Source organism: Colius striatus, chromosome 1, assembly GCF_028858725.1.
Source record: "Colius striatus isolate bColStr4 chromosome 1, bColStr4.1.hap1, whole genome shotgun sequence".
Taxonomy (NCBI): domain Eukaryota; kingdom Metazoa; phylum Chordata; class Aves; order Coliiformes; family Coliidae; genus Colius; species Colius striatus.
In genome coordinates, this window is record NC_084759.1 from 158420470 (window position 1) to 158446536 (window position 26067).

Sequence of the window (26067 nt, forward strand, 5' to 3'; positions counted from 1 at the left end):
CTTTATTTTAACATACAAAACTGATTGTGTACAAGGCAAAACATACCTGTGTAAGCAGTATGTATACTGGGTCTCTCAATGTGTAGCTACAGTAATAGTTCACTTGTGCTACAGTAAACCTGAGACATGGAAGAAAAGCCCTAAAAAAAAAAAATATCTGCTTTAAAAGGCCAAAATACCTCCTTTTAATTACTCTTGCTTTAATCACCTCCATTTGGGAATTTAGAAAAACATTATATAGTTCTGAGTCAAGAAAACAAGATATCTACAAGCCAAATACCCAAGATAGTTGTCTAATTCCCTGCTGTCATCTGGGTATACTAGCAAGAGCACTTGGGGAACAAATGAAGAGATATAAATATGTAAGGTTACTTGATTGCATCACAAAGCATGTAGAAGGACAGTAAGATATTGTTGTTACCTTCAATTATTACTGTCTTTACAAAGTGTGAGGTCAATTGTCAAGCTTATGCATCTTAGGAGCTTATAAAAAAGTTCCCTACATTGTGTGTTATGTTAGTGAAAAAAAATAACCTACTTTGTTTCCTTTCACCATGAAGTTACATGTCATAGAAATACTTTGAAAAGCTTGTAAAAGCATAAGAACTGCAGACATTCAAAGTCCTGTCCCTAATATTAAAGAACACCCTCACTTTGCTACCAAGATTGTATTTGTCGTTAAGTGACGTAAGAAAAAAGTCTCGTTTTAAAAGTTAAAGATTGGAAAAAAATACAGATATGAGGGTTTTTTTAAGTTTTACAACCTATAAAAATAAGTTACACTATATATTATGGCTTTCTCATTTAGTAGAAGAGTGCCATCATGGATTTAAACACTAGATGTTGTAAAAAGTAACTGACGATTCTCTCAAGACTTTCCTTGTTTGAGTTTTGATTGCGTGAAAAGAAACAACCAAATATTAGTAGGAAAATTAAAGAGCCTCCAGATAAATTTAAATAGCAAAAATGCACTCGTGGAAGAAGCCTTTCAGAGACATTTCTAAATTTTAATTTCATTTTAAAATTACTTCAAAATGGAAGTTTTAATTTCATTTAATCTCTTGGCACAAATAAAGGCCAAGGCAAACTTCTGACAAACTTCAGCAGAGTCAGGATCTCATCCTGAGCTTCATTTTGGTAATGTTTACACAGAAGTACACCATTATTCTACTGAAGTAATGATTTCTCTTTAATGTTAATCATGTATGTTGATCTGATCATACAACTATGATACTACTTAGATTTGGTATGCAGCTTCCTCAAAAAGGCTACAGTCATGAGATTCCAAACTGTAACACAATTGCTCAGCATTAAGTGTTGTTCACTACAAATAAAAAGGAAACAGGGAGCAAAAGATGAGTTAAAGACCGGAAGACCCCTTTCACACAACGATATGTTATTAGTGGCAGAATATTCCTCCATTTTGAAGTCTAAAGTTGCATTCAAGTTGGACAAGCTATGACAATATCCAAATATATGCAAATGAAATGAATTCTAGTTTCATAGCTGAATTTGTAACAAAAATCTCACTTGTGCAGTTGAAGTAGCACTCACCACAACAAAGTTCACAGCAGACAAGCATACCAAATTTCAGCCATGAATATAATAAGAAAGATCATGACATGGAATTTGAAATACTCAAGCTCTAGTTTTACTCAGATTAGAAGAGTTACCAGTTGAATAAAGTTAACTGAATACTGCACTTTCCAACTCCCTATAAACAAGGCTCCATGTCATGCAGATTGTGAGCTTTCTTTCCCCTTTTTCTTCAAGAAAGGTATCTGAAAGGCAAGCTGCAGTGATTGTTTCTGACAGCAGTACAATAAAGTAGCAGATAGAAAAGTGGGTATATCAAAAAATTACAGAAAAAAAGGCATCTGTCCTGGATTGTTTATAAAAAGGCACTTCACATATTGCTAAAATTGTTGATAATATACTTATCCTTTTAGTTTTTCTGTTAGAAGGATGTATTTCAAGGTGGTTAGCATGTGTCCGCAAACGTTCTCTATACAGTGTTTCTCTTTTACAAATTTTATAATTACATACAGTATCTTACACCCTTTGTTTAGAAGAGAAGATTGACGTTCAAAATAATAGCAGGTCTTCATACAATACTTCAGTGATGATGGATGATCTGTCGTGAGCAACTCAGGCACCTGTAGTGAGTTCACGCTACTAAAATTAGCGGTGCAAAAGTCTTTCAGAAGTGAGTCCTCAGTCTTTTGTTTTCCTCTCGTAGTCTCTCTATTTCAGCTACTAAGCTTTCATTTACAGAATATCTTTCAAGTAAAGCGTGCATTTCATTCTAGAGAAAGAAAAAGGTCCCAATCAGTAGCTATGAAGTCAATTATTCCATTCTATCCATTTTCATATCCCTTTTGAAAATTAAATAAGCTAGATAATACTGGTTTTAAAAACTTTTGATAAGAGAAGTAAGATTATTTTATTATACTGCTGACATACGGTATTTTGATCATTAATACATTAGTGAATATTTTATCAAAGGATATTTCGCACTTCTTCAGGATGAGACTCTACTAATGCAGGTTCCATTAAAGTGTTCTGTACCAAACAAGGTCTTTTTAATGCAGATCAAAAGAACAAAGACTCATAAAAACGTAAAGTTAAAGAACAGAGAACAGAGTTCCATATGCATGCAGCACCTGGAAGCAAAGCTTTTTGTTTGAATTCCATGTATCCCTTCCTTACCCCAGCTCTTGCTCCTTTCCAAAGGACACTTGAATTTGTTTCCCTTTGGTCTTTGTAGAACTCCTGAAATATGGAATTCAGGATACCTAGCCAATGTGTAGGTTGCCTTTATTTATCAAGTATAACAGTTAAACAGATTCCAATCCATAATTTCCCCCTCCTTCACATCTAGTCCTCCCTTTCTTTCTCTTCATAAGTAAAACTGATATTCAGTTTTTAAAGCATAATTTGACATGCCTTGGTAATACTGAAAATGAAAACTGAATGTATTTCCCACCATGCTTTTTGTACATACCAATTGCATATGGAACTGCTTGATCATCTCCACTTGCAAATTCACAATGTCTCGATGGCATGCTTCTCTGGGGAAAGAATTGAAGGAGGACAATGCTTAGGAATCAGTTCTCCTCAATCCTGAGCACGTAGAAATCCATACTTCCTTACCTTCATGACATTGTGAAACATGAATCTAAAAACCCTTAAGCCACAAAAAAAATACTCCTCTACCACTTTTTTTCTGGAATACCTTTGTTAGGACATAGACTTTTCCAAGTACCATTTCTTCAGTGTACAAAAGACTTGGGAGCTTTTCTGTCCAGAGATATAATACTTGGTGATACCAAGATGCTTTTTGATTCATATGCTATTAACTTCTCTCATTTCTACCGTTCAAAGCCAATCTTCAATCCCCCAATCACAAGTACCAGAGAGAAAGACATTTATCTGTAGCTGACTATGCAGCTTTTCAGTACATCACTTGCAGCACTCTTTTGTAAGAGGGCCCAAAACACATCAGCTGTGTTAAATACATTATCCTCAAGCCCCCAGAATGATCCAGGTTAATCTACATATGAAGTAGTGTCAGTGGTGCCATGGGTACCAGCAGCCTGAGAAACTAAGGTGTTTCTTAAGTAGACACACACACACAGATCTTACTTAGTTCTCCTTTCCTAAAACATATAGCAAACCCAAAAGGAATATATACAAAAGATACTGAAGTCAATGAGTAGCCTACAATGGCTCCCTACTTTCTTACTGACCTCAGTACAGTCTTTTGCACTCAGTTTGAATGTATCCACAATTTACAACTGTCAAAAGGGTCAGCAGAGCTTTCCAGCCACTCCAGAAGAGACACACAATTTCTGAGGCTCCAAATCTCACATACTACATGTACAAGACTGATAGGTCTACCTTCCAACACTGGGCCACCTGAACACAGACTTCAAAAGAAAACATATTTGCAATCTGCAGACTGCATTTTAAATCCCGTGGAATTGCAGTTTTTAATCAGATATGCGATTATCACCAAAAAAATCAAACCCAAACCAGGAGAGTTTAAGTAAAAATATAGTAGAGTGAAAGACATTGTATCATTCAACCTGTTTTTCTGTTGTTAGATAAGAGAACAGCCATAGCATACAGACCTCCTGAACTAGATTTACATTGGTTTTTATCAAGACAGCAATACTTCCACTGCCTGGCAATCCCCCCACCATCTCAGTCAACTTGCTTCATCTTAAACATGGGTTGGGATGTGATCCCCTAGATACAACTCTTTCAACTGTTCCATGTCCTTACAAATCCATGCTAATCTGAGTGACTTTTCATGACAAGTTAGTTGAGTATCCACAAACATAACAATCTGACACCAACCATTATTTACAGCACAGACATTACTTTAAAGCTTCACCAGTAGAAATACACACAGTATTTTATCCATGCCAAGCTAACTACAATCAAAGCCAATACAAGTCAACTGCCTAGATGGAACTGTCCCAAAATGTCAGCATCAAGAGAAATTGTTATGTTACCATGCAAGAAGTATGCAAATGCTCATTCTGAAAACATGTTAGCAAAGCCATGCATTAATAGCCCTCAGAAACAGTCTAATTAGAGCAATTAAAATTTCATACCTAGATTTCCAAGATTAGGGCTATTAATGGTGTCATTTTGTAATGCAAGCAGCTGTTTGTTAAAGCAGATGCTACAATATCTTAATAAGAAAACATGTCATTGAAAACAAAAATGTTCTGCATGAACACCAGTACCTGAAGTCATCCATTGTTTCTTGTATCATATTCCGAATGAAGTTTATTTGGATTGACGTCAGAGGTGCATTTGGTCTGCTGTTCCCAATGGTTTCTACTATTTTTTCTGACAATGAATTAGCAACTCCAGCAGTGACAGGTGATGTTATCTTTGGACCTTCACAATTAAAAATAAAAAATATCAGTGTAATGCAGTACAAAAGGTCTTTTGTATTGAAGCTTCTCAATACCTTCTATCAAACACTACTTAGTAAAAAAAAATAGCTTTAGAATGAGTCTTTTCAGAGGCGATTGGAGATGTTCTAGGAGAGATAACTGGATTTACAGAAGAATCAAGATTGTATGTTCTGTTTTAATGCCAAGGCCATTTTATCAGGTTTCACATCAATTCACAATCAACCGTGCCTTAAACTGGGACAAAATGATCAACTTACTTGTTGAGGTAGTACCGTTTACTGGTAGATCATACGCAGGATGGGCCAGAATATTCTTCACTAGTCTCTCACTTGTATCAGGAGCCTTTACAGCAGTGGATGATGATGGAGGACTTAAAGTTACAGATTCGGCACTTGATGAGCTTGACTTTGAAAGCTGACAATAACAATATTTTTTAAAAGGTGAATTCATTACAATTATCTAACTGCACTTGAAGACTAAGTTTTCAGGAATGCACTTTCAAACATTTTTGGCTTTAGAATTCTACTCACAAATACATGCATTTCCTTTTCCAGCAAGGCATCTTAAAAACTGCTAAAATACTCAAAGTTGCCTCAAGCACACACTCAGAAAGAAGTGCAAAAGGGCCTCCTAATTTTAACATATGTTTTGTGGTCAAGTCATAAAGATCATTCCTCAGATTTCTGAAAAGTAATCCAAAAGGAGCTATTGTCTCAGAAGAATCATATTGAAGATACCTCAACCAAGATGAACAGGTAGATGGAGAGTAAGAAAAGGAGAGGGTACTGTGACCTAACAACATTCAATCGTAGTGTTGCAATTAACTAATGATCACTCTTGATTTACTACAAAAATCAAAATATTCTTCAAGCTGGGCCAGTTTTATTTCATGTGAACTTTTGTAACCTGAGCCTATTTAAGAGAAACATTTGTTTTGCATTGCCAATGGCCAACACACTCACACTGAACAGATTTATGTCTATAGTGTGAACAGAGCAGCAAAATATGAATAGCTGGGATGCTATTCAGGAATTTTCCAAAAAGACCACTCATAACAGGAATTAGTGTAGTATACCTGCTTTAAGACTTCTTTAGACTCTTGTTTTCCAAGATTCGTTTTCTTTGTGTCAATCTCTGGATGTTCTTCCTCTTCTTTAATTGGAGATCCCACAGGCACATGCAATGGGCTAGACCATAGCCCTTGTGCACTGCTGCCCACTGGGCTTTTTTTTGCTGGAAAGGCAGTGGTGGGATGTGTGAGAAAATCCAAACCCAAAAAGCAGGACTGAAAATCCAAAGCTAAAATGAAAAAGGAAAGGTGAAACACACTAGTAAAAAAAAAAAAAAACAAACACACACATATCAAATCAAACTCACAATTTAAACTCCTGCACAATCAAAACAAAAACAAACAAAAAAATGCCCAAAAATGCACCTCACAGAAAATAAATCCTTAAACCCAACTTACACTGTCACTATATTTATGAAAGTAATAACATATGAAAAGCTTCTATATATCACTATGAATTGCATAAAGGAAAACCAAAAATCACTTTAGGACCATACTCTTGATTTCATGTTACTATGTTATGTCTTAGCACCTCAATATGTTAGACAATTTCTAGAAACACTCATTTGTTTTCAGTGCCTGCTTTCATCGTTCATTTATTTTCAATGGTAAAACAAGACTAGCATGCAAGAACTCCCATAGGCCTCCAAAGGCCTACAACTGACAAAGAAAAATATACTGAAAGCATGTTTACCATCAACTTTCCCTTGAGGATCTTCAGTTGCTTTACTTGCAGTAATATCTATAAAAACACCAGAACATAGACAAACTCAGTGTTTATTAAATGAAACCTACATCGACATTTGTACAATTTCATATTCAAAGACAAATTAAAATACTAAGTAGCTACACAGTGCTGTGTAAACACACTAATGTTAAAATGTCATGCTATATGCAGATGAACGATGCTTTCAGTAGTAGCAACTTACCATCTCTTAGAGGAGAAAAGAGGTCTCCTAAACTACTTCGATCCAAGTCATCAAAACTATTTAAAATAACACTTTTCCCATGATCTGTTTCTTTAGATGGAATCACATCCAAGCTGCCACTACGAGGAAAGCCTTAAAAGGACAATAACATTCAGTTAGTAATTGACATTTTCCAAAAACAACATACGTCATCCCTAAACAATCTAACAGCAAGGGTGATGCCTACTAAGCCCAGCAAGTGCTTCAGAACTTACAAATTCCACTTAAAGGGTCAACTTTAGTTTCCTCATTTGCACTGTTAAGGCAGGAGAATGTAGCTAAAAGCTGAGACACTCATGCAGCAAATTTACGGCATATCAGGGGAACCAAAAACTAGTGAATGCACGTTCTGCTAAGAAGGTAACCAAATTCAAATGATCAAAATTTACATTTATTCTGCAAGGAGAGAAATTAGCTACACTGATGCCATTAAGCATTCTGTGAAACACCTGTTTTAAAGCTTACCTGATGTTAGGATATTCTCTGCTTGCTTCTAATACTAGGAAATCAGAGTGGGGTTACAGTTGCAGGCAACAGGAATCTGTTCTTAGACCTTTCTCCACTTCACCCCGAAGCCCCATCCCTGACACAATCCAGGGGAAAAAATTAACTTTTGTATTCATAGTGGCAGAGACAGTTGTCTGAAGAATGGAATCAAAGAACGGTAGGGGCTAGAAGGGACCTTTAGAGATCATCTAGTTTAACCCTCCTGCAGAAGCAGGTCCACCTAGATCAGGTCACACAGGAATTCGTCCAGGTGGGTCTTGAAGACCTCCAGGGAAGGAGACTCCACAACCCCCCTGGGCAGCCTGTGCCAGGGCTTCATCACCCTCACAGTGAAATTGTTTTTCCTTATGTTTAAATGGAACTTTTTGTGTTCCAGCTTCATCCCATCACCCCTGTCCTGTCACTAGATACAGTAGAAAAAAGGGACGCCCCAATCTCTTGACATCCAACACTTAGATATTTGTAAACATTAATGAGAACCCTCCTTAGTCTCCTCTTAAGTCCAAAAAAATCCAGTAATTATTCAAACTACAGTTTTTAGATGAGGAATACACAGAGGAGTGAACTGAACTGCTAAGATAACCATTTAAATGACTTTCACCATTTAGTATGTCTGTAAACCTGATCAGAACTGTAAGCAAGCTGCTATGCTGCCCTCCCTGAACTTCAAACTCTAAAACTGCCTAGATTTTGCTTATATAAGCTAAGGCAAAGAGTAACAGTGCTGTGCAACACATAAATAAAACTCCCATAAAGAAGTTACCTGTACATAGAAAAGCTTTACTTTGTACCTACTCTACTTTAAATAAACAAACACACCACTGTTCATAAAACCTGTAACTACTTCTCTATGTGGAATTACTTGTTCAAGTGATCAGATGTGACTATGTAGATGACTACAATTAATCATGTCCAAGTATTTAAAGAAACTGGAATCTGAGTCAGGTTTAAGGTTTTGCTTTTAAACATACTGATGTGTCACGTTTTCCACTCCTTTGCGTGTGTCAGCTGTGACACATAACCAGTAAGTGCAATCCTGTGCAAGTAAATACTTGGCATACTGTGTCAGACTAAAAGTGCAGTGTCAACCTCTGCCAGCATCTACAAAGGATCTACGTGGAAAGAGCACAATATAAAACAGGGCAAAATTCTGTGTATTCTTACACATTCCCAGTAATTTAAATGTAGAATGTACTTAAGCCAAGGGACAGCTACTAAGTTTATAGGAAACCAGCTCAAAGTATGTCCTAACTTCACGTAACATTCTAACTTCATTTATACTTCTGTACTTCGAAATACCTGCAAAGAAAAGCCCCAGTCCACTTATAAGTTGTATGAACAACAGGGGTTTTTTTGTTTAATACACTATCACATCACTTTACTGACTGCCCCAAAGTTAAATCCCATAATCAGGCTCTAGAAGAGCCTCCACAGAACAAATGCAGTTTGTGGTCTCTCATCCATATCCATTTTTAAGTTTAAAAACCGTATCTTCTGAGGAAGTATGTGGAGGTCTTTACTTCTAAAGTGAACATTCTGTTTAGTGAAAAATACTTGTTTTACTTGCTAAGCCTTGACTTTCTGAAAACATTTATTATGCGTGGCCCTGTGTTTAAGGGGTAACAGCCATTACATCTTCAAATAGAGATAATAAATCATACATCTTAACTGAAACAAAATTTTCCACACCATTCAGTAATGTTGATTAGCAACACTTCTTGCATACACAGGAAGCATTCTTCTTCACCTTGCACTTCACCATATACCCAAGGGAAGTCATTAATACACGTCTCTATGGACTACGGTGGCTTATTGCCTAATTACTGTTGCTAAATGTATTTCTCCTTATTTAAAGGAGGAGGGGAGAAGTGCTATTACGTTAAAATCGCTTGAGGATTTTTTTTCCAAGAAAAAAACTCTGAGTGCTACTAATTTGAATATATTTTCAGAACTCTCGAATTCAATAAAATTTTAAGCGTACATTTCACAGAGTGGCAGAATTTTAGAATAATGCTCAGAATTCTTATAAAGAACTTGTTATTTCAGAAGCATAAATAGCAAGTACAGTTATACAACTAATCACACTTGCAACTATATTTAACATCTTTCCTACCATGTGATACTGGAATCATGCCTCACAAAAAAATACAGTTCAGTTCTCACTCGGGTTTCTGGACTAGGGTTGTTTTCCTGGGCTTTGTCTGTTTGGTTTCTTTAGATGAGATCTGTTTCTCCTGTTTATTACTAAAATTCCAAGCCATTAGCTCTGCATTTCATACAGATGTTGCATCAGAAATTGTTACATACATAAGCATCATCTACAGGAAGCCAGACCACAAGAGAGAGACCCACGGTACCACTATAAGAGTTCTCTCCTTTGCAGTTTAAATACACACTTTTACTTCTTTAGACTTCATGTGTCTAAAACTTGTAGTAGGACCCAATTCCCTTCCCATGGGCTTATACTATGTCTAACGCACTAGGAGAGAGAAGATAAAGAAGGTGCGTGCACATGCATAAAATTCTTCCAAACAAATGCTCTCCTGCCAGTGAAATCTTTATACTATAATAGTCAAGACATGAAATATTCCTTCCATCTTCTACATCATTCCAAGTATCATTGCAAGATTAGGAAGACAACACTACCTGTTTTCTCCTGAAGAATTTCTCCCCCTTTATTTTCACTTGGCAATGTCAGATGAGATGAAGCTGTTGCTGCTGCTTGAGAAGCAACATTTTTGATGCCAGTATTTTGAATTCCTCCAAGATTACTACCAGCTTTGACTTCTACTTTTTTGGATATAGGTTTATTTGAAGAACCTGTAAGGACAGACTGAAGGGAAAAAAAAAAAAAACAACACAAAATCACACAAACCAGAACAAATTGAAGAAGTTATTATTCCTTCAGATAAAAGTAAAAAATATAAGCCAATATTCTTTTTGTTTGAAAACAATTCAATTGAAGTTGCAAAGGTTGCCTAGGAGATATGCCTTTACAAATATTTAAAAAAACCATGTTAATACAATTTCAGAGAATATGAGAAACATTTGTATTATATGAATACTGTAAAAGAATAGTAACAGAACTTAAGGTTACAATGGAGTGACCAGGCATGAGCCAATTTTGATCCTTCCTCAGGCATGGGAAAAGTAAGAGATTACATTATTAGAGACTCTAAAATGTAAAGGGAGTCAACCACTGGCAGCAAAGGTGCTAGAAGAGGAGGAAAGTCACAGAGTAGTAAAGAATCCGCTTCAAAGGTTCCCTCTGTCTCCACTGAACAGAAATGTGGGGTTTTTGGATACTGTAGAGCCTAATTAAGCCTTTTAAGTACCTCTTAAGCCTCCTCTACTATTTAACCAACTGCTCCACCATTTACACGTGCCTTCAAAAGACCACATATAAGACCATGCAAAATACCCCAATATGGGCAGCTGTGTGTCTTCCCCTTAAGTGGAAGGACCATTAGAGATCTTTCTGCTACTGCCTACAAATGAATCGAAGGTGGTACAAAATGATCTGCAAGGACAGCATATTCGCACCAGGAAATTTAAGACTGAAGTTTCACTCATTTTTATACCGAGGCTAGGAACAGGGGAAATTCCACATGAAGATCCTCTAAAATGGCACTTAAGACCAAGCAGTTCATAATTTCTATGTCGGTATGAACTACTTTTCTAATGCTTAGAAATTGAATGCTAACTTTTTTGGTTTAGAAGTTAAAAACGTTTGCTCTTCTTCTATTAATCTGCATATTGAGCAATAAATAGGAAAGTGTGGATTTTTTCTTTACCTTAGAAAAAGTGCTACTGAACTGAACACGTATGCACTTCACACAGCCTTTGTGAGCAGTAACTGTTTTCACTGGTGATGTCAGTTGCCGTAAGTCATACTGGCAGATTTTTCCCCGGGAACATCCTACAGCCAAAGTAGTACCATCAGGCATGAAGTCTACTGTTGTCAGAGGAAAATCAGCTGCTATTGTTGTCAGTAACCTTCAAACAGAAGAAAGGGCAGCATGAAGGAGGTTTTTCAGTTCAAGTTAGAATTTTCAAAACAGAGTATCCAAAAAAAAAACCAATTGAGAGCTTTCATAATTCAGGTCAGTACACAGGTCAGTAGTCCCACTTCTCCAGTGCCAAGTAAATTCAGTGAAATATCTTACAGAGCAGTGGATTAGGCTTATACTAACTGTTCATGTTTAACAAATTAAAGACTGCATATATACCTGAAAAGATTCCACCAGTATAGAATCAAACTGCCTTTATAACAGCAGTTCTGACACCAGTATTATTTACTGGTCTCATAATTTCAAGCAGTCATCCTACTACATTCATCCCCTGCCTTCCTAAGCCTATCAACTCTAACTTTCCCACAACTCCAGGAAGAGCTTCAGGTCCTAGATTGCATCCTTCTACAACACCCCTCCAAACTAGAGCCAGATGCCTGTTTTCATTCAGCTAGAATGAAAGCACAGCCACAATAGAAACAAAGTCCCATGAAAACACTTGGCACTCTACCTGCTTATTACACAGCCCCACCACCTATGCCCCATACATCCTGCTTTTTCAACCAATACTCTCCCATATTTAAGGCTCCCTATCTCAGCAACTCCGTGCCACCACAGTTACATCTTCTATGGCTGCAGGTCCTCACAGGCTGTACTGCCCCTCACAGAAGCTAAAGCTAACTGTTCTGTATCAGCAGGAAAAGCCCATACATCAGCACTTGAGAAAGATCACTCATAGCTCAATTAGCTTCCACATGCCTTGGCTTTTCTGATTTATAGAGGTTTTGGAGGGTTTTGTCTCTTTTTTTCCAATTAAAAAGCAGAATGGACTATGAGACAGGTTCTCCAGTAGCAATATTCCAACCACTTCAACCACTCTGCACGTAGTCTGAATCAATGGCTTCATGTCATAGCTAGGCATGCTTTACAAAAACCAAATAAGGACCCTAAAAAGAACCCCAAATAAAAGGTCTTCAATATACTCACTTTTTACTTGAAGTGTCATAGAGAATTATTCTTTTATCCAAACCTACAGTTACAAGCAGCAGCTTATTGACTGGAGAAAAACAGATTTCTGAAGCTGGTGCTTTATGAGTGTTTTCAAAATTATGATATGGGTTCTGGCTATTTACATCCCATAGAGTTACATTTCCACTGTCAGAAACACTGCCCAGCAAGGATTTCTTAAAGGATGAATATTTCAAGTGTCGAATAGGCTGTAAAACAGACATGAAAAATGAATTTTAATACCACTATCAAACATAATGTTTGATTACTTTATTATAAATTATCACTATTTATGCACACACCCCCTACATTAGGAATACAAATGTTACATTCATTTGAAGTAGTGTACAAAGGCTGGCCAATATAAAACAAAAACTTTAAAATAAAAGTTCATTTTGTATTACAATGCCATTTTTACTGTTGGAGTGCAGACTGTTTTTATGATATCCCATCCTGGTACACAAATGAGCTGATGAGCAAAATGAAGGAAAGAAAAAGACAGCTTCTAGATAAGTTTCTTGATTTTTCAGCAAGTATCATGTCATCATACACACTACAAAAAAATCCAAACACACCACATCTAAAATTAAAGGAGTGAAAAGCTACATTATGTCACCCAGTCTCCTGCCAAGATTGTTCAACATAATTCGCCTCCACTGATTATAAGTACTCTGATGCAAGCCAATTCGATAAGACGCACAGACTCAAGAGTTATGCAAGTATGTAAGTCCTGCAGAAGAACTGACTTCACCCTGGTAGGTGGGACCACAGAAGTGGATAATATACCTGGTTTACCATATGCAGCCCGCTTATCACAGAACCATGTAATACAGGAACTTAACTTGCCTTTCTGAAGCAAGTAAGTATTTTGTTTATACCATATTGCTTCAGAGGATGTTCCAGAAATTCCTTTCTCTAATACTAAATTACAATACTCAATTTCCAGATTATTTTTATTTGACCCATTTGCACTAATTCACCTCTGCTACTATAGCACCCTTAAACTTGTTTCCTAACTTCCCAGTGCTGCTTTTCGTAATAAACAGCCATCTCACCTTCTTTCAGGCTCGTTTTGTTAGAAACAGTAAGTGAGACTCAGTCTTCAAAGACTGGTTTTCTCAGTACCATCACAGTCTCTTTGTAGCTCTCCCAGTTTGAATCTTTCCTGAACAGGGACAACCAAATCTTTATATGATGGTCAAATTTTGCCACTGCTTTACAAAGGCTTTGTCTGTTTTAAACTCATCTTGACATATCCTAGACTGCATTTTTTTTTTGTGATCCAGTCTCTTTTGGTTACTCATTACCATTTTATGATTAGGAAGCCCAAGTCCTCCTTTCCCTTGGAAATTTTCAAATCCTAGTCTAATACAAAAAGCCTCAGTTGAACCCAAGTTGAGTACCTTGACTTCTACACTGTGATATTGGTTCTCATGTCTATTATTTCAGTCATTTTTAGGTACTGTCACAATCCTCTCTTACTGGCAATACCTTCCACTTGTGTCTCATCACAGCTCTAATTCTCATAACGATTATTAAAAATGTTAAACAAGATTAACTTTCGATAAACCAAACAAATACTGTTCTTTCAGTATTACCTACTGTTTTCTTTCCTATAGCAAACTTCTTATCCATCCTCAATTCCTTTCTAAACCTGCATCCTCTCTAATACTTTCCTCACAAGGCACGGAATCGAGTGCTCTACTCTAGTCCAGACAGATGAGAGCCACTGCATTTTGTCTGAAAAATGCTCTCAAAAAGCTATTAAATCATTCTGTAATCCACATCACAAGGCACTGTACTGGATTTTATCCTATTTCTCTCTAACTCAAATTTAACGGATATATTTGTTGATTCATATGCCTCCAACATCATTTCTAGCTCTGGCCTTGCATGTCTGGCTGAAAACGTAATTGTTCCACAAAGAAGTGGCACCCTTAACTGTATATTCAAACAGAACAGAAGATGACTCTTTATAATTAATATCATCCTCTACTGGACACGATGGAGACATCCTGATCAGCATTTTTCAGCTTACTTACATTTAAAAATGCTTGGGGAATAACAGCTTCAATTACATACATGATCTACATGGAAAAATGTGTCTGTGTCATATAGTTCCCCTCGCTTGTTCACCTGCAAATACCTTCTGTACTGCGCTGGCACCTGCTCATGTTCCATTTTCTCCGTCCTCTCTTCTTGCTCAGCAAGACTACTCTCTCCTAGCTCTCCTCAAACCTCCCTTGCTGTCCTACCATGTCTCCCATTTCCCTTTCTCATTTTTCTTTCCAATCTCTCAGGCCCAAGGCAAGTTCTCCACTTTTTTCACTTACATACCATCCCCATATTACCTCTGTTCCCCACTTCTCATTGCAGTCACGGTGTTTCTTCAGAGCCGCTTCACAGTTTTATTTCAGGTTGCCAATGAAGGAGGTGTGAGGTGTGGGGAAGCTCCTATTCACTCCTTACTTCACTGAATTAGGCTAGCAACAAACTTCACTTGCAACAATGCAATTCCTAGATCAGATTCAAGGAATGGAGGCACTTAAATCTGTGCACACTTTTATGAGACAGTCAAATGCATCATACTGGCATCTCTGACAGTATGCTACGTGTCCAAGCTTCAAATTCTTTCCCAGACAGCTGCAGGCAGGAAAAAAACTCATTTCTGAAAGGCTGCTTGACAAGACTGAACTAGAACATTTCTCCTTCCAGAAGCAAGTCACTTAATTTGAAGTTTTTTAAAAAGAAAAAATACTCTTGAGAAACATCTGGGAGGAAAAAAAAAATGCCAAAGCTTTAAGCTTAGCAGAGCTAAGAACAGCACACAAACAAGCCTCATATGGGAAAGCATCAAATATTAATATGCAGGTGGTCAAACTACACCACTTAACAATGCCTTAGCCACATTTTCCTCATTTCCCACTTCATTCATAATCAAAGAGTAAATTAGAAAATGTATTTTAGAATGGGAATAGGCCTCGGGAAGGAGCATTCTAACTTCACCTTTAAAATACTGACGCAACTCTACCTTAATTTTATAACAAAACAAACACAAAAACAATGTGCTATCCAGTGTTCATTGTAGCAAAGCTTAAATAGACATAAAGCCACTATGAAAGCTGACCAATATGCACAGAAAAATATATTTTTGTGGACCTACTGTTGGGACTTCTTGCACAGGAAGAGATGAACTGTTACATTTGATCAGACATTTGAGCTATTTGGTTCTACATCATGTGCATGAAAACATTCAATACTGATGACCTGAAAAAGGTAAAAGGGACCCCTCCCCATCCACCACAGGAAACAGACCCAGGATAATCTAATGCTGGGCAAAAGTCTCTTCCAATTAGTTAAAACCAAAATTTATCATCTCCTCTACAATAGTCCTTTCATTGTAATTCTCAAGTTCCTTTTCCAAAGAGGATGCCAAAAAATCAAAAATAATGATCAACTGTGTGTTCACAGAGAAAGTGTCACCTTTTGTGTCACTGAATTTAACTTCATTGTTTTGTGAATCCTTTTACATTAAGTGTTTTTTTCAGTTCATTTCTTTTCTCTTTCCCAGACTTCTCCCCAACGTTTAACCCCTTTGGACCTCTGCCAATTCTAATTCTGTAAAGTTTCTCAGCTCTCACAAATACTATTCTAGATCAATCATCTACCTTCAACTTCTGTACATGTTTATTTATCTTATTTCTTACATTTTTTAATGGTTTTTTTTTCCTATCTAGTGACATCAAATTAACACGTAGTAACAATCTTTAATAGTCTTTAAAATAAAAATGTTGATTTTTGCTTGGTATGATAAAGCCACACAGAACTTTTAGCACACCTCTAGTCAATTCTTTCCTGAAGAAGCTGAACTTCATTTCTCATCTTCTGTCCTTTTCTTAAGTTCTGGTTTAGAAACAGGAGTTCTGTTACTCATATATTGAACATTAAGGCCTCCAACTCAGCCTAGATGAGAATAGCCCCAGTACAATTCCTAGTACAGTTCCAGCAACAGGAATCCCAAGCCTCAAAGGGGCACACAGTCCATATGGTTTAACTGCAAGGTTTGCTAGACGTAAGAAAAAAAAATTAGATAAGGATGTGGAAGACTAAAGTATCAGTTAAAACATTGGTACTTTCTGAAAATAAGCCTGAGAATGTTTATAGATTACAATTTCTTTCACAGAATCAAATGGCAAGGGTGTAGGACAGGTTTCACTGGGAGAAATCTGGCTAGGCTAGCTTATGTACCTTACCTGAATGGATCTAGGGGGATATTTAAGATTCTTGCTTTAAGTCAGCCTGGCTTTTCATGGAGTAAAACTCAAATATGCTGAAGTAGGTGTCTGAATAGAAGTGGGCGTCTGTTTTCTAATGATTTTAGTCACTAATACTATAATCATGTAAATGCATCATTCCTAACAATCTTTATTTGGAAAGAGTCATGCTTGCAAACTAACCTGTCAAGACTGAAGGAAAAAAACCCTAAGAAGCAGCAAACATGAAGCAAGTTTCACCATGTCTTACTAAGTACAAGTCCCAATAATCTGCAAATTCTGCACACATGGAACTACCAGAAACACATTTAGTGTAAAGAAATGAAACCACAAAGAGAAAATTAACTCCTCTTTGGAACATTTTTTCCAGTAAATGTAGCACAGAAAGCCATACACATCTTTTCGCCTTAGCTGCCCTTGAATTAGATTTTCTGTAGAAAAAAAGAAGTACATTTTATCTTTAAGACAGCCAAACAAGGAACAGTGCACTTCAGAAAATAGTTGCTCCATTGCTAAGAAGGTTTTTCACTACTGAAAAACAAGTGAGAAGCCCAAAACTAAACCAAAAGCAGTCTAGCATCGATTACCCTATTTAAAGATAGTACAATTTCTTAATCTTCTTTATACCTCAGTGAGCCTCATAAGTGAGAAGGCAGATGTAAACACAGTTGATAGGTCTTCAGCTTTCAAAGCTATTTCACTATATGGAGTGACCAGAACTCATCACATTTCTTTACAAATCAGCCAGCTGTTCAAACAACTAAGCTAAATCCTGCTGCTAGGAGAATAGCACCAGGCAGTGAAGACTTGAACAAACATTATGTTTCAAAACAAACCTTAATTCATCCTCACAACAGCAAGCAGATAAAAATCTGGTAGTCCAAATGAATACCAACAGCAAAGACAAATTATGGGATCTGCAAACAACTCTGTGCAAGAACTCTAGTAAAGCACAAAGATGTTTCTAAATCAACATCAATTAACAGAATATAGGCCAAAACTCATATGAAAAGAAAATTATTTAAAGTCATAGAAAGCACTGCAACCTTGGGCTATTCTACTACTTGTATAGTCTATACAATATCAGAAATTAACTGGCAAAGAAACTACATTCCATGATGCTGGATCAAACAGAGGCAAGCTAAATTTTATAAGGTTAGTTTGACCTCACATTCCCCAATTGTAAAAAATGTTACTAGGGAGGGTGACCCTTACTAAGCCAGACAGCTAGTGCCAGGATCAAGCAGGACCATGCACTGGGTATCTATTCAAGCCTACTTGTAAAAAGCCTGGGCCCCTAAACTATAAATTGAGTAAAGCCTTTTTAAATTTAACAGAACAGTCTTTAGATATTTGCTTCACTGCACAATTAATCCTGCAATTCTCTACAAGTATCAATTAAAACCCAAACCCAAAAATAAAGCTCTTTTTTCACATAACAGCGAAGATAATTTTTAGGATATAAGGTAAGTTGATAAACTGGGACACCCAGGTAGACATCCCATTACACAATTTTAAGTTGATTCTACTTTAAGGCTGCAATCAAATAACTGCCTCCTTTTAGAAAACATTATGAATCCTTTAGAAAGCGATACAAACCCTTTAGAAAGTGAATAGTAGCTCTGTGTTCACAATGACTTTGACTTAACACTTCAAGTACTTTTATCCATCTTAAAGGTCACTCATCTTTGCAGTAGGCCTCTTGATTTCATCTGCCAAAATACCTATTCACTGCATCACTTAATCCTAATCACTTTTTGGTGGAAAGAGTTCAATATACCAAACAGGTTGATGTAAATCATCCTCATAAGAATTTTTTCATTTTCCAATTAACTAGCAACATGGTCATCACTGAATATTCACCTCAGCTGTGTAATCCAGCCATGGATATTCCTGTAGCTCCTGCCTCACAGCCATATTTTTCAAAAGATCAGAACAATCAAATCAGAAAAATGAACTGACTATATAGATGGATTTTTAAGACCAAACCAAGTATGAAGTACAATTTTGCTTCAACGTAAGTATGAGACTATGGTGATGGATCAAAGACACTGCAGCACCTAAGAGCACAGATAGTTTGAATTTAATGGGAGATTTTTCAACAGAATGTATACCACCATTCCCCTGATGCTATAAAGTTTCAAGATATTCTTCATCAAGTTATATCGCTCATGCCAGCCAGGAGAAAAAAATTAACTTCACACTCTGTCTGCAATCTAGCAATGAAAAAGCTGTTGCAGTAACAGAAAATGACTAAGTCACAACTTCAGTATTCCCTGTGACATCAAAGGTCAGGTTTAGGACCAGAACAACAGTTCTGCATTCCCTAGACAGCTCTTACCTCTGTAAAAATGGCCCAGCAAAAGGTAAAAGACTGCCTAGAACACAGACACTTGGCATTGGCCAATACATCATTCTGACTATGAAGACACACTGGAAACTTCAATGGGACAACACAGCTCATTTACTCCTGCACATGCCTTTCTATCAGGGGAATTCTCCTAACAATACCCACCAGTTCTCCTCTATCTTTGGAGTTTGCAAAAAGGAACCGCAGCAGGAAAGTCTACACAGGCCCTTAAGGGAATATGTGCTTTTGTGTTTGTCTTTTGCAGAGTTTTCCTTCAAACTGTTACCCAAAGTCTTACCTAAACACCCAAGTAGGTAATATAAAATCTCATCACTTTTCTCTTTGAGCAGCTGTGCAGTTTTAATCTCCAGATTAAACAAACTTATTATTTATAAACAAAGGCTTATATTCACCCGTACTGTACAGATGTCTATGTTCAGTTGCAAATCTCATTACTTTGGGTAAAGTCAGAACCAGGCTACATGTCCTTCTTTGTAACAACATACATCAAGTAGCACATTGCAAACCAGAGCAGGATTTTCAAAGCCAACTGGTTTTTGTTCAGTTCTAAGATGTGCAGAAGTTTGTTCTTAAGGAATCAGAGTCTACAAAGTAAAATTTGCTGTAACCTGTAGAAGTACATCAGAAATCTGTGTTTCAATGTTACCTGTTATTTCAGATTAGAATATACACAATGTCTGGTTTTTCCTTTCCCTAACTGCACTCTTACAAATTGAAAGGAAGTAGATGAACAAAAACTTAAAAAGCTCTCAATATGTACTTTCAATTTCTAAACACTGTGAATTAAAGCTTCATACTTCATTGAAACTTAATGCAGAGCCTACCTGACGGCTGCCGTAACCAAAGGGAGCACTTGATAAATTGCTGGTAACACTGTGTAGGATAATTTCACCGCTCAAAGATCCAGAAGCAACATAGCAATCATTCCAATTATACATAACACATGTGACTTCACCTTTATGATCCTGGGGGGAGGGAGATTACAAGGAGAGAGTTAAAGACATTCAGCATCCCGTGTGTGCTGCTGCAGAAAAACTTCTGCTTGTTTTCTTCTGACTATCAGTAACATCTACAATTATTATTATATACTAAGGAATATCCCAGAAAACAGAAGCAGAACATACTAAAGGTCAGCCATTATATTTTAACCATTGATTGTTTCCAGGTTATTTTAATAAATTTGCAAAGATTATGTTCTAATTATATACAATGGAGTATTGCACATGGAGATAACTACCATAAACATATCTACCATAGACGTCATTGATGTCATTTGAAAAGTAAAGGTCTTGCAGAAACCACTGATAGTTGAATACACTTTCTGTTAATCAGATGTACTACTGACAACTTCCCTTCTGGTCACTTTTAGTATTAACATATATACTTACTAAACAGGTTTTTGGTTTAGTCATTTGCAATAATGGTATTGCGTTTACTGAACATACAGGGGGAGACAATCAAGTACCTCTAGCCCAAAAAGGAGAAAAAGAGATTTCAAGTATTGTATTAGCTACTTTGTAGTTCTGTTTCAAATTGTAACTTTAAAAGTTAAAAAAAAAAGAAACAAAGCTAGAGTTTTATAGTATTTTTATCAGTCCTAAGTGAGGGAAAATCATCTCTTCAAGGCATTATGGAAATATACTAGACTACCCTAAGTTGGACAAACGCCACATCATAACAAGGTTTTAGAGAATTCAGACCTGATCAGTTCAAAGGAGACAACCATGTGTCAGTTTTGCATAATATTAGTCTAACATCAGGACTCTACAAATACTAAAGTCTTTTCTTGTATACTACAGATACATGATTTAGAAAATGTGTTGTTTGGGGATTTTGTTTGTTTGTCTTTATAGAGTTGGCAGCAAAACCTGGAAGTCATAAAAGCTACAGCCCTTCCTCAGGAAAACTTACCTTAAGGCTACGGTAAGCTTTTCTTGATTTCAGATCCCAGATATGAACTGTGTTATCAAGGCCTCCACTCACAATATATGAAGAACTAGAATTTAAGCTCACACATGTCTGCTTTGCCTGACAAAGAAGGGGAAAAAAAGTACATGAAAGATCATTACAGAAATTATTAAAATCTACTTAAAGACATTTTGCTGTGTGTTTTCATCAACACAAATAACCCCACTGACTGATAGAACTACTGGTACACTACAGTCATTTCCCATTAAAATCCAGTCCACTTTGGACAGAAGTTTAATAAATCTTAAGATCTGAATACATTAATTAATAAACCCTCAAATGCTCACACTTTCCCACTCCAAATTTTTTTGGCAGCTTTTCCTCCAATATACGTTTTCCCTTTAAATTTTAGCTCCCTAAAAAGTGTAATCATAAACTTCTATTCAGGTACTGAGTTTTAAAAAGAAAATGCTAAGTTTAGGAAAAAACCTTAAAAGAAAAATCAAGAAGTTGTCTAATTCATGTACTTCACATTCCCTAAACATTACAAAGAATATTATAGCAGCAAACCTCACAATTTTGTAAAGTGATTCTTTTTAAAATAATCACTGAAGTAGCAGCTTTTGAAAAAAAAATGTCAATCTTAATGATAGACCTACTCCGAGGACAAATTATTATTCAGTTCTGTCATGTTGGAAATTCACTTTTAAGTTGCTGAGATTTGAATTAAGGAAAAAACAAGTCCATCTAATTATTGACATGGTATAATAGGAAAGGATTGCATTACAGATCAGATCTGGTGAAATCTCCAGGACAAACGCTATCTAACTGCTGGGTTTTAACACCTTTTCAGAACATTTCTATTCCGAATTAGCATTACAATAGCTATCCAAGGAGAGTAATTAGAAGGGTTCAGAACACTAACAAGTCATTTAAGTGACCATGTCAAGAGACTTATAAAACTAAGTCCAGCTTTCTAAAGAGTTTATGGTGCCACACTTCCACTTAACAGGAAAACAACCCTGAGCATAACAGAAGTTCTCCCATTACAGGTATTTCCAAGCTAGCACATGTACACTCCAAGAACCACCTTTACATAAACTCTTCACCTTTTTCAAGGTACAATTGACAGGCTTGCATTATACTGGCAATTCAAGTTGTAAAACGTAGTTCAGACTTGGGCTCTGTTCCATTGCCTGTGCTTTACCCAAGTCTGAATCTCTGACTGCCTCACTCTGTCACACAGAGGTTCAACAGGCAAACTCCCCTATCAGAAAGCTACCAGCACCAAATGCTAGAATAACCACTTTTGTATTTTCTTACTGGTAGAACTATTTTAGAAACACTATTCCCACCCTCCTCTCAGTATGTATACACATATATACAAATAAGTGTTTTACATACCTGTCAGAACTTTTAGCAATATTAAAATTAAATAAATTGACCCCAATATGCACAGTACACAAGGTGGAGAAGGGAAAAAAACCCAGGAAAGAGGACCACGCGTACTTACTCCTTCAGCGATTTCAAAGAGTACACCAGGTTTGCTTTTACAGCTTGAAACAACTATTTTATCACCAGTGGCAGAAGCAGTGACCAGGTATCTGTCTTAGTCACAAGTTATGGAACATAATTGTGTTATACTGGTGATTAATAAAAGCAACAGCAAGTTTCCCTTCCTGAACAGAAAAGACAGATTGGCTAAACCACCTCAAGTACTGTACCTTGCAGGGACCTAGAAATAGAAGCATAAGGCTATTTTCCAAGCTTTTCATTAAGAAGCTCTTGAATTATCTACAGCTCTTACTTCCCAACAGAAGGCAGAGCAATTTCTTTCAGAGAGAAGAGGAAAAATACCTGGCAGATATTATCTGAAAGCTCTTTGCTACTAACCCAGCTTCTCCAGTCTCCAAAATTTGTTTCCCCACCATCCCCAAGCAAGAGCTCCAATTATCGCTAGAGTTCAAAGGAATGTCCGTGCTGTTAGCAGACTATGGATTTAAAGAACAGTCTTGTTTGTGACAAATGTTAAACTATTTCACCATATAGTTTCTAGACTACAATGAACACTTGCTAATTTGTCTCCCTCAGCACTGAGGGAAGAAGAACAAAAACACAAAAAGCATCTTTTATGATACCAAGTACCTCAAAGTATTAAGAAAAGCCTCCAATATAGAACTACAGAGCAGTGAAACTGTCTCAGCACCCCTACCAAACAAACTGAGTAATCATTTAGATCCCAATCCTATATGTTTTCAGGCCAATGCCTCTTGTGATTTTACACTGACTTACTTAATACAGGTTAATTGGCTGGATTTTACACCAAAGAACTTCCAGATAGATTAGCACTTAGTATTCCTTTCATTATTTCAAGGCGCTATTTTAGCTTACAGAACTATACAGAAGCAAAACAAATGTTCCAGCCCTAACAAATGAACATATAGAATATAGAGTGAGATACTTCATTGTTTTAGTTTGGGGAGATGAAGAGACTAGGCACAAGAAAACATGACAAGACACCTTGTCTAAAGTTCACCGAACAGTACACAGAAGTATGTGTATGTGTGTACTATATACATTTATATATATACACACACACACACTTCAATTTCTCTGCAACTTCCATAGCTAAAAAATTCACTCTGTTTTAACTGTTTTCTCCTACATCCACTTATTCACGGACTTAGAGGACAGACATTAGGATCTTGCAGGGCTCAACAGTTATGTGCCAGGATCCTTCCCTTCCTTTTCTGTCAAGATCAGACATCGCCACCTTTCCCTGTGACAGCCACACAAGCTGTTCACCTGACAGTGCACTAATGTCATTGAATTTCTCATATATTCACCTGGCACCTCATATAATTATCCTGTAACAGGCTTCCAAGACAGAGATAAAAGGCCTAAACAGGCCAGACCCATTTTCATGCATAAATCACCGCCATCCCATGGATGTTCTCCTACACATCCAACACACTTGTGCTTCCACTGTAAATGCTACAAACAGCACAAAGAAAACCCAGGTCTAAAGTGTACAAGCTGTTCAAAGGAAAAAACAAAAAAACAATTCTTTCATTAACATTTTCCTCTGCATTATGTATAGAATTTTACTACACTGGCAATTGCTTTTTTCAACCTTGTCAATTAAGCATTGCCTTGAAAGTGAATATTGTAATCAACTGTTGAAGAAAAAAAAATGAGGCTGCTTTAGAGCTGGTGAGCAATTCAAGCATATCATAATGATTAAAAAGTGTTAGCCTCCCAAAGGAAGAGAAGCATCTTCAGAAGCATTTACCAGCATGAGTTTATTTTGTAAATCATCTCAATAGACAAGAACCACAAAATCTTCACAAATCTTTTTACACAAGACTTCAAAATCCCATCAGGCTTGTGAAGAAGAGACACTTTCATAGCTGAAACTGTAAAGGATACTAGTGCTGGCCCAACACAGTGAGCTGACTGGCTGTGGGGGTGTATGTGGGCTGAATTGCTCCACCACAGTTAGAGATGAGGCATCCCATATTTTAACATCATCTCCTGATGAGGCAAAACGTATGGCTTCTTGCATGGCTGCACCTGTTTTTGCAACAAGAAATTTAGAAAACAAAAATGCATACATACAAAAAGAACAATACGTTAACAGGTAACTCCATAAGCCAAAAATAATTCCATTTATACCATTTAATACTGTTTTCTCAATATCCCAGACATTTATTTGGAGAGTTACAGAGTCAGTACCTTGAACACACTACTGACAGCAGCAGACACCACACACTTTTGTTACTTGGATCCTGCAGGAAACCTTTTCACAAAGGGAAAGCCACACTCTCTATGGTACCAAGAGACTCAAATGATGCTTCTGTCTCCACAGAGTTTACAGCTGCCTAACACAAAGCCGCGAGGATTTCGTGAACTGATTTACCACCAGTAGATGAGGATACAGAAGCCGGAATCAAACCGACCGTTGCGGGGGATGGATGAATGATCGGACCTAAAGGACTCACACTTCAATGCTCATCTCACCCCCCTAAAGGAGATATCCGAGAATCTTTTAAGATAAACCATTAACGGTAGAAAATGAGACGCTTTTAAACTGAGTTTTCCATAGCATTAAAAAAGAAACAAAAAAACCACCACCACCACCAATGTATTACTACTTGTTTTGACTGACACGATTTTTAGAGTTAAAGCCAGGTTACCCCATTGCAGGTCTGTAAAGATTATTCTCGGGTTTTTTTTAATCTGGCTAATTTTAAATTAGCAACAAACAAGGATTCAAAAGGTAAGCCTTCCTTCACCTTAAAGTATAGCCACCCTTTAGCCAAAAGTTTCCACATAGCTTTAGGCCACTAACTCTCTGACGAGGATGTTTAAGAGACAAAACTAAGTCAGGAAGCTCAAGCTCTAGAGCCACCTTCGCTCGGCCGCTGGCAGAGGTAACAGCCCACGGAGGTGCTCTCCCTTTCTCCACTGCTCCTCCCGCCTCGCAACCGGGCTTCTGTGCCCCCTCCGCCCCTGCAGCCCCGGAGGCCGCAGGACGAGCCGCTGCCCCCGCCCGCGCCCCATGACAGCGGCACGGCCACCGCACGGCCCCGGCCCTGGCCCCGCTCCCGCGCAGGCTGCAGGCCTCTCTGCGCTCTCCCAGCGGCGCGCTGGGCCGCACATCTCCGCGCCGCCGCTGCCCACCTGGCAGGGCGCGTACCGGCCTGGGCCCGAGCCCCAGCACCTCGCGGCGCGGCCCGGCCTAGCGCCTCCTCGGGGACAGGGAGCGGGCCCGGCACCGGCTCCAGGCGCCGCCGGCACCGACAGACCCGGGCTCTGCTGCTCCCGGTTCTCGGCCAATGAGCGCCGCGCCCGCGCGCGCGCTCCCGCACGGGCCGACTTTCCGCGCGGTGTCCAACTTAATAGCCCGTCCCAACAGCCCCCGCGCGCGCTCGCCTTGCCCGCGCCCGGCGCCTACGGCGGCCCGGAAGGGGCGCGAGGGAGGACGGCGCGCGGCGTTCCCTGCGGGCGGGCAGGGC

At 37.8% G+C, this 26067-nt stretch overlaps 1 protein-coding gene across 3 annotated transcripts; it reads right to left on the reverse strand.

The window, feature by feature from the left end:
* On the reverse strand, nt 1-25935 carry NEDD1 (NEDD1 gamma-tubulin ring complex targeting factor). Of its 3 annotated transcripts, none has more exons than XM_061990468.1 (15): nt 25749-25935; nt 24479-24622; nt 22563-22657; nt 21053-21169; nt 19966-20106; nt 12476-12705; nt 11273-11474; nt 10125-10311; nt 6933-7064; nt 6698-6745; nt 6010-6233; nt 5192-5348; nt 4758-4914; nt 3005-3071; nt 1-2305 (listed from the first exon to the last, which is right to left on the reverse strand). In XM_061990468.1, exons 2-15 carry the CDS (start codon nt 24612-24614, stop codon nt 2201-2203), a joined length of 1998 nt encoding a protein of 665 aa, XP_061846452.1. In that variant the 5' UTR covers nt 24615-24622; nt 25749-25935; the 3' UTR covers nt 1-2200. The 3 variants fall into 3 exon arrangements, with proteins under 3 accessions (XP_061846452.1, XP_061846304.1, XP_061846373.1); XM_061990320.1 differs by having other exon boundaries at nt 25733-25841; XM_061990389.1 differs by lacking the exon at nt 25749-25935 and adding an exon at nt 24785-24806.
* Nucleotides 25936-26067: the final 132 nt, after the last annotated feature.

Excerpts from the sequence above, each read along its gene's own strand:
- NEDD1 (XM_061990468.1), bottom strand. The coding sequence starts at position 24,614 with ATGCAAGAAGCCATACGTTTTGCCTCATCAGGAGATGATGTTAAAATA. Across the intron at positions 20,107-21,052 it reads AAGCTTACCGTAGCCTTAAG|GATCATAAAGGTGAAGTCAC; the intron begins GTAAGTTTTCCT and ends CCCTCCCCCCAG. Across the intron at positions 6,746-6,932 it reads CTTTTCTCCTCTAAGAGATG|ATATTACTGCAAGTAAAGCA; the intron begins GTAAGTTGCTAC and ends GTGTTTTTATAG.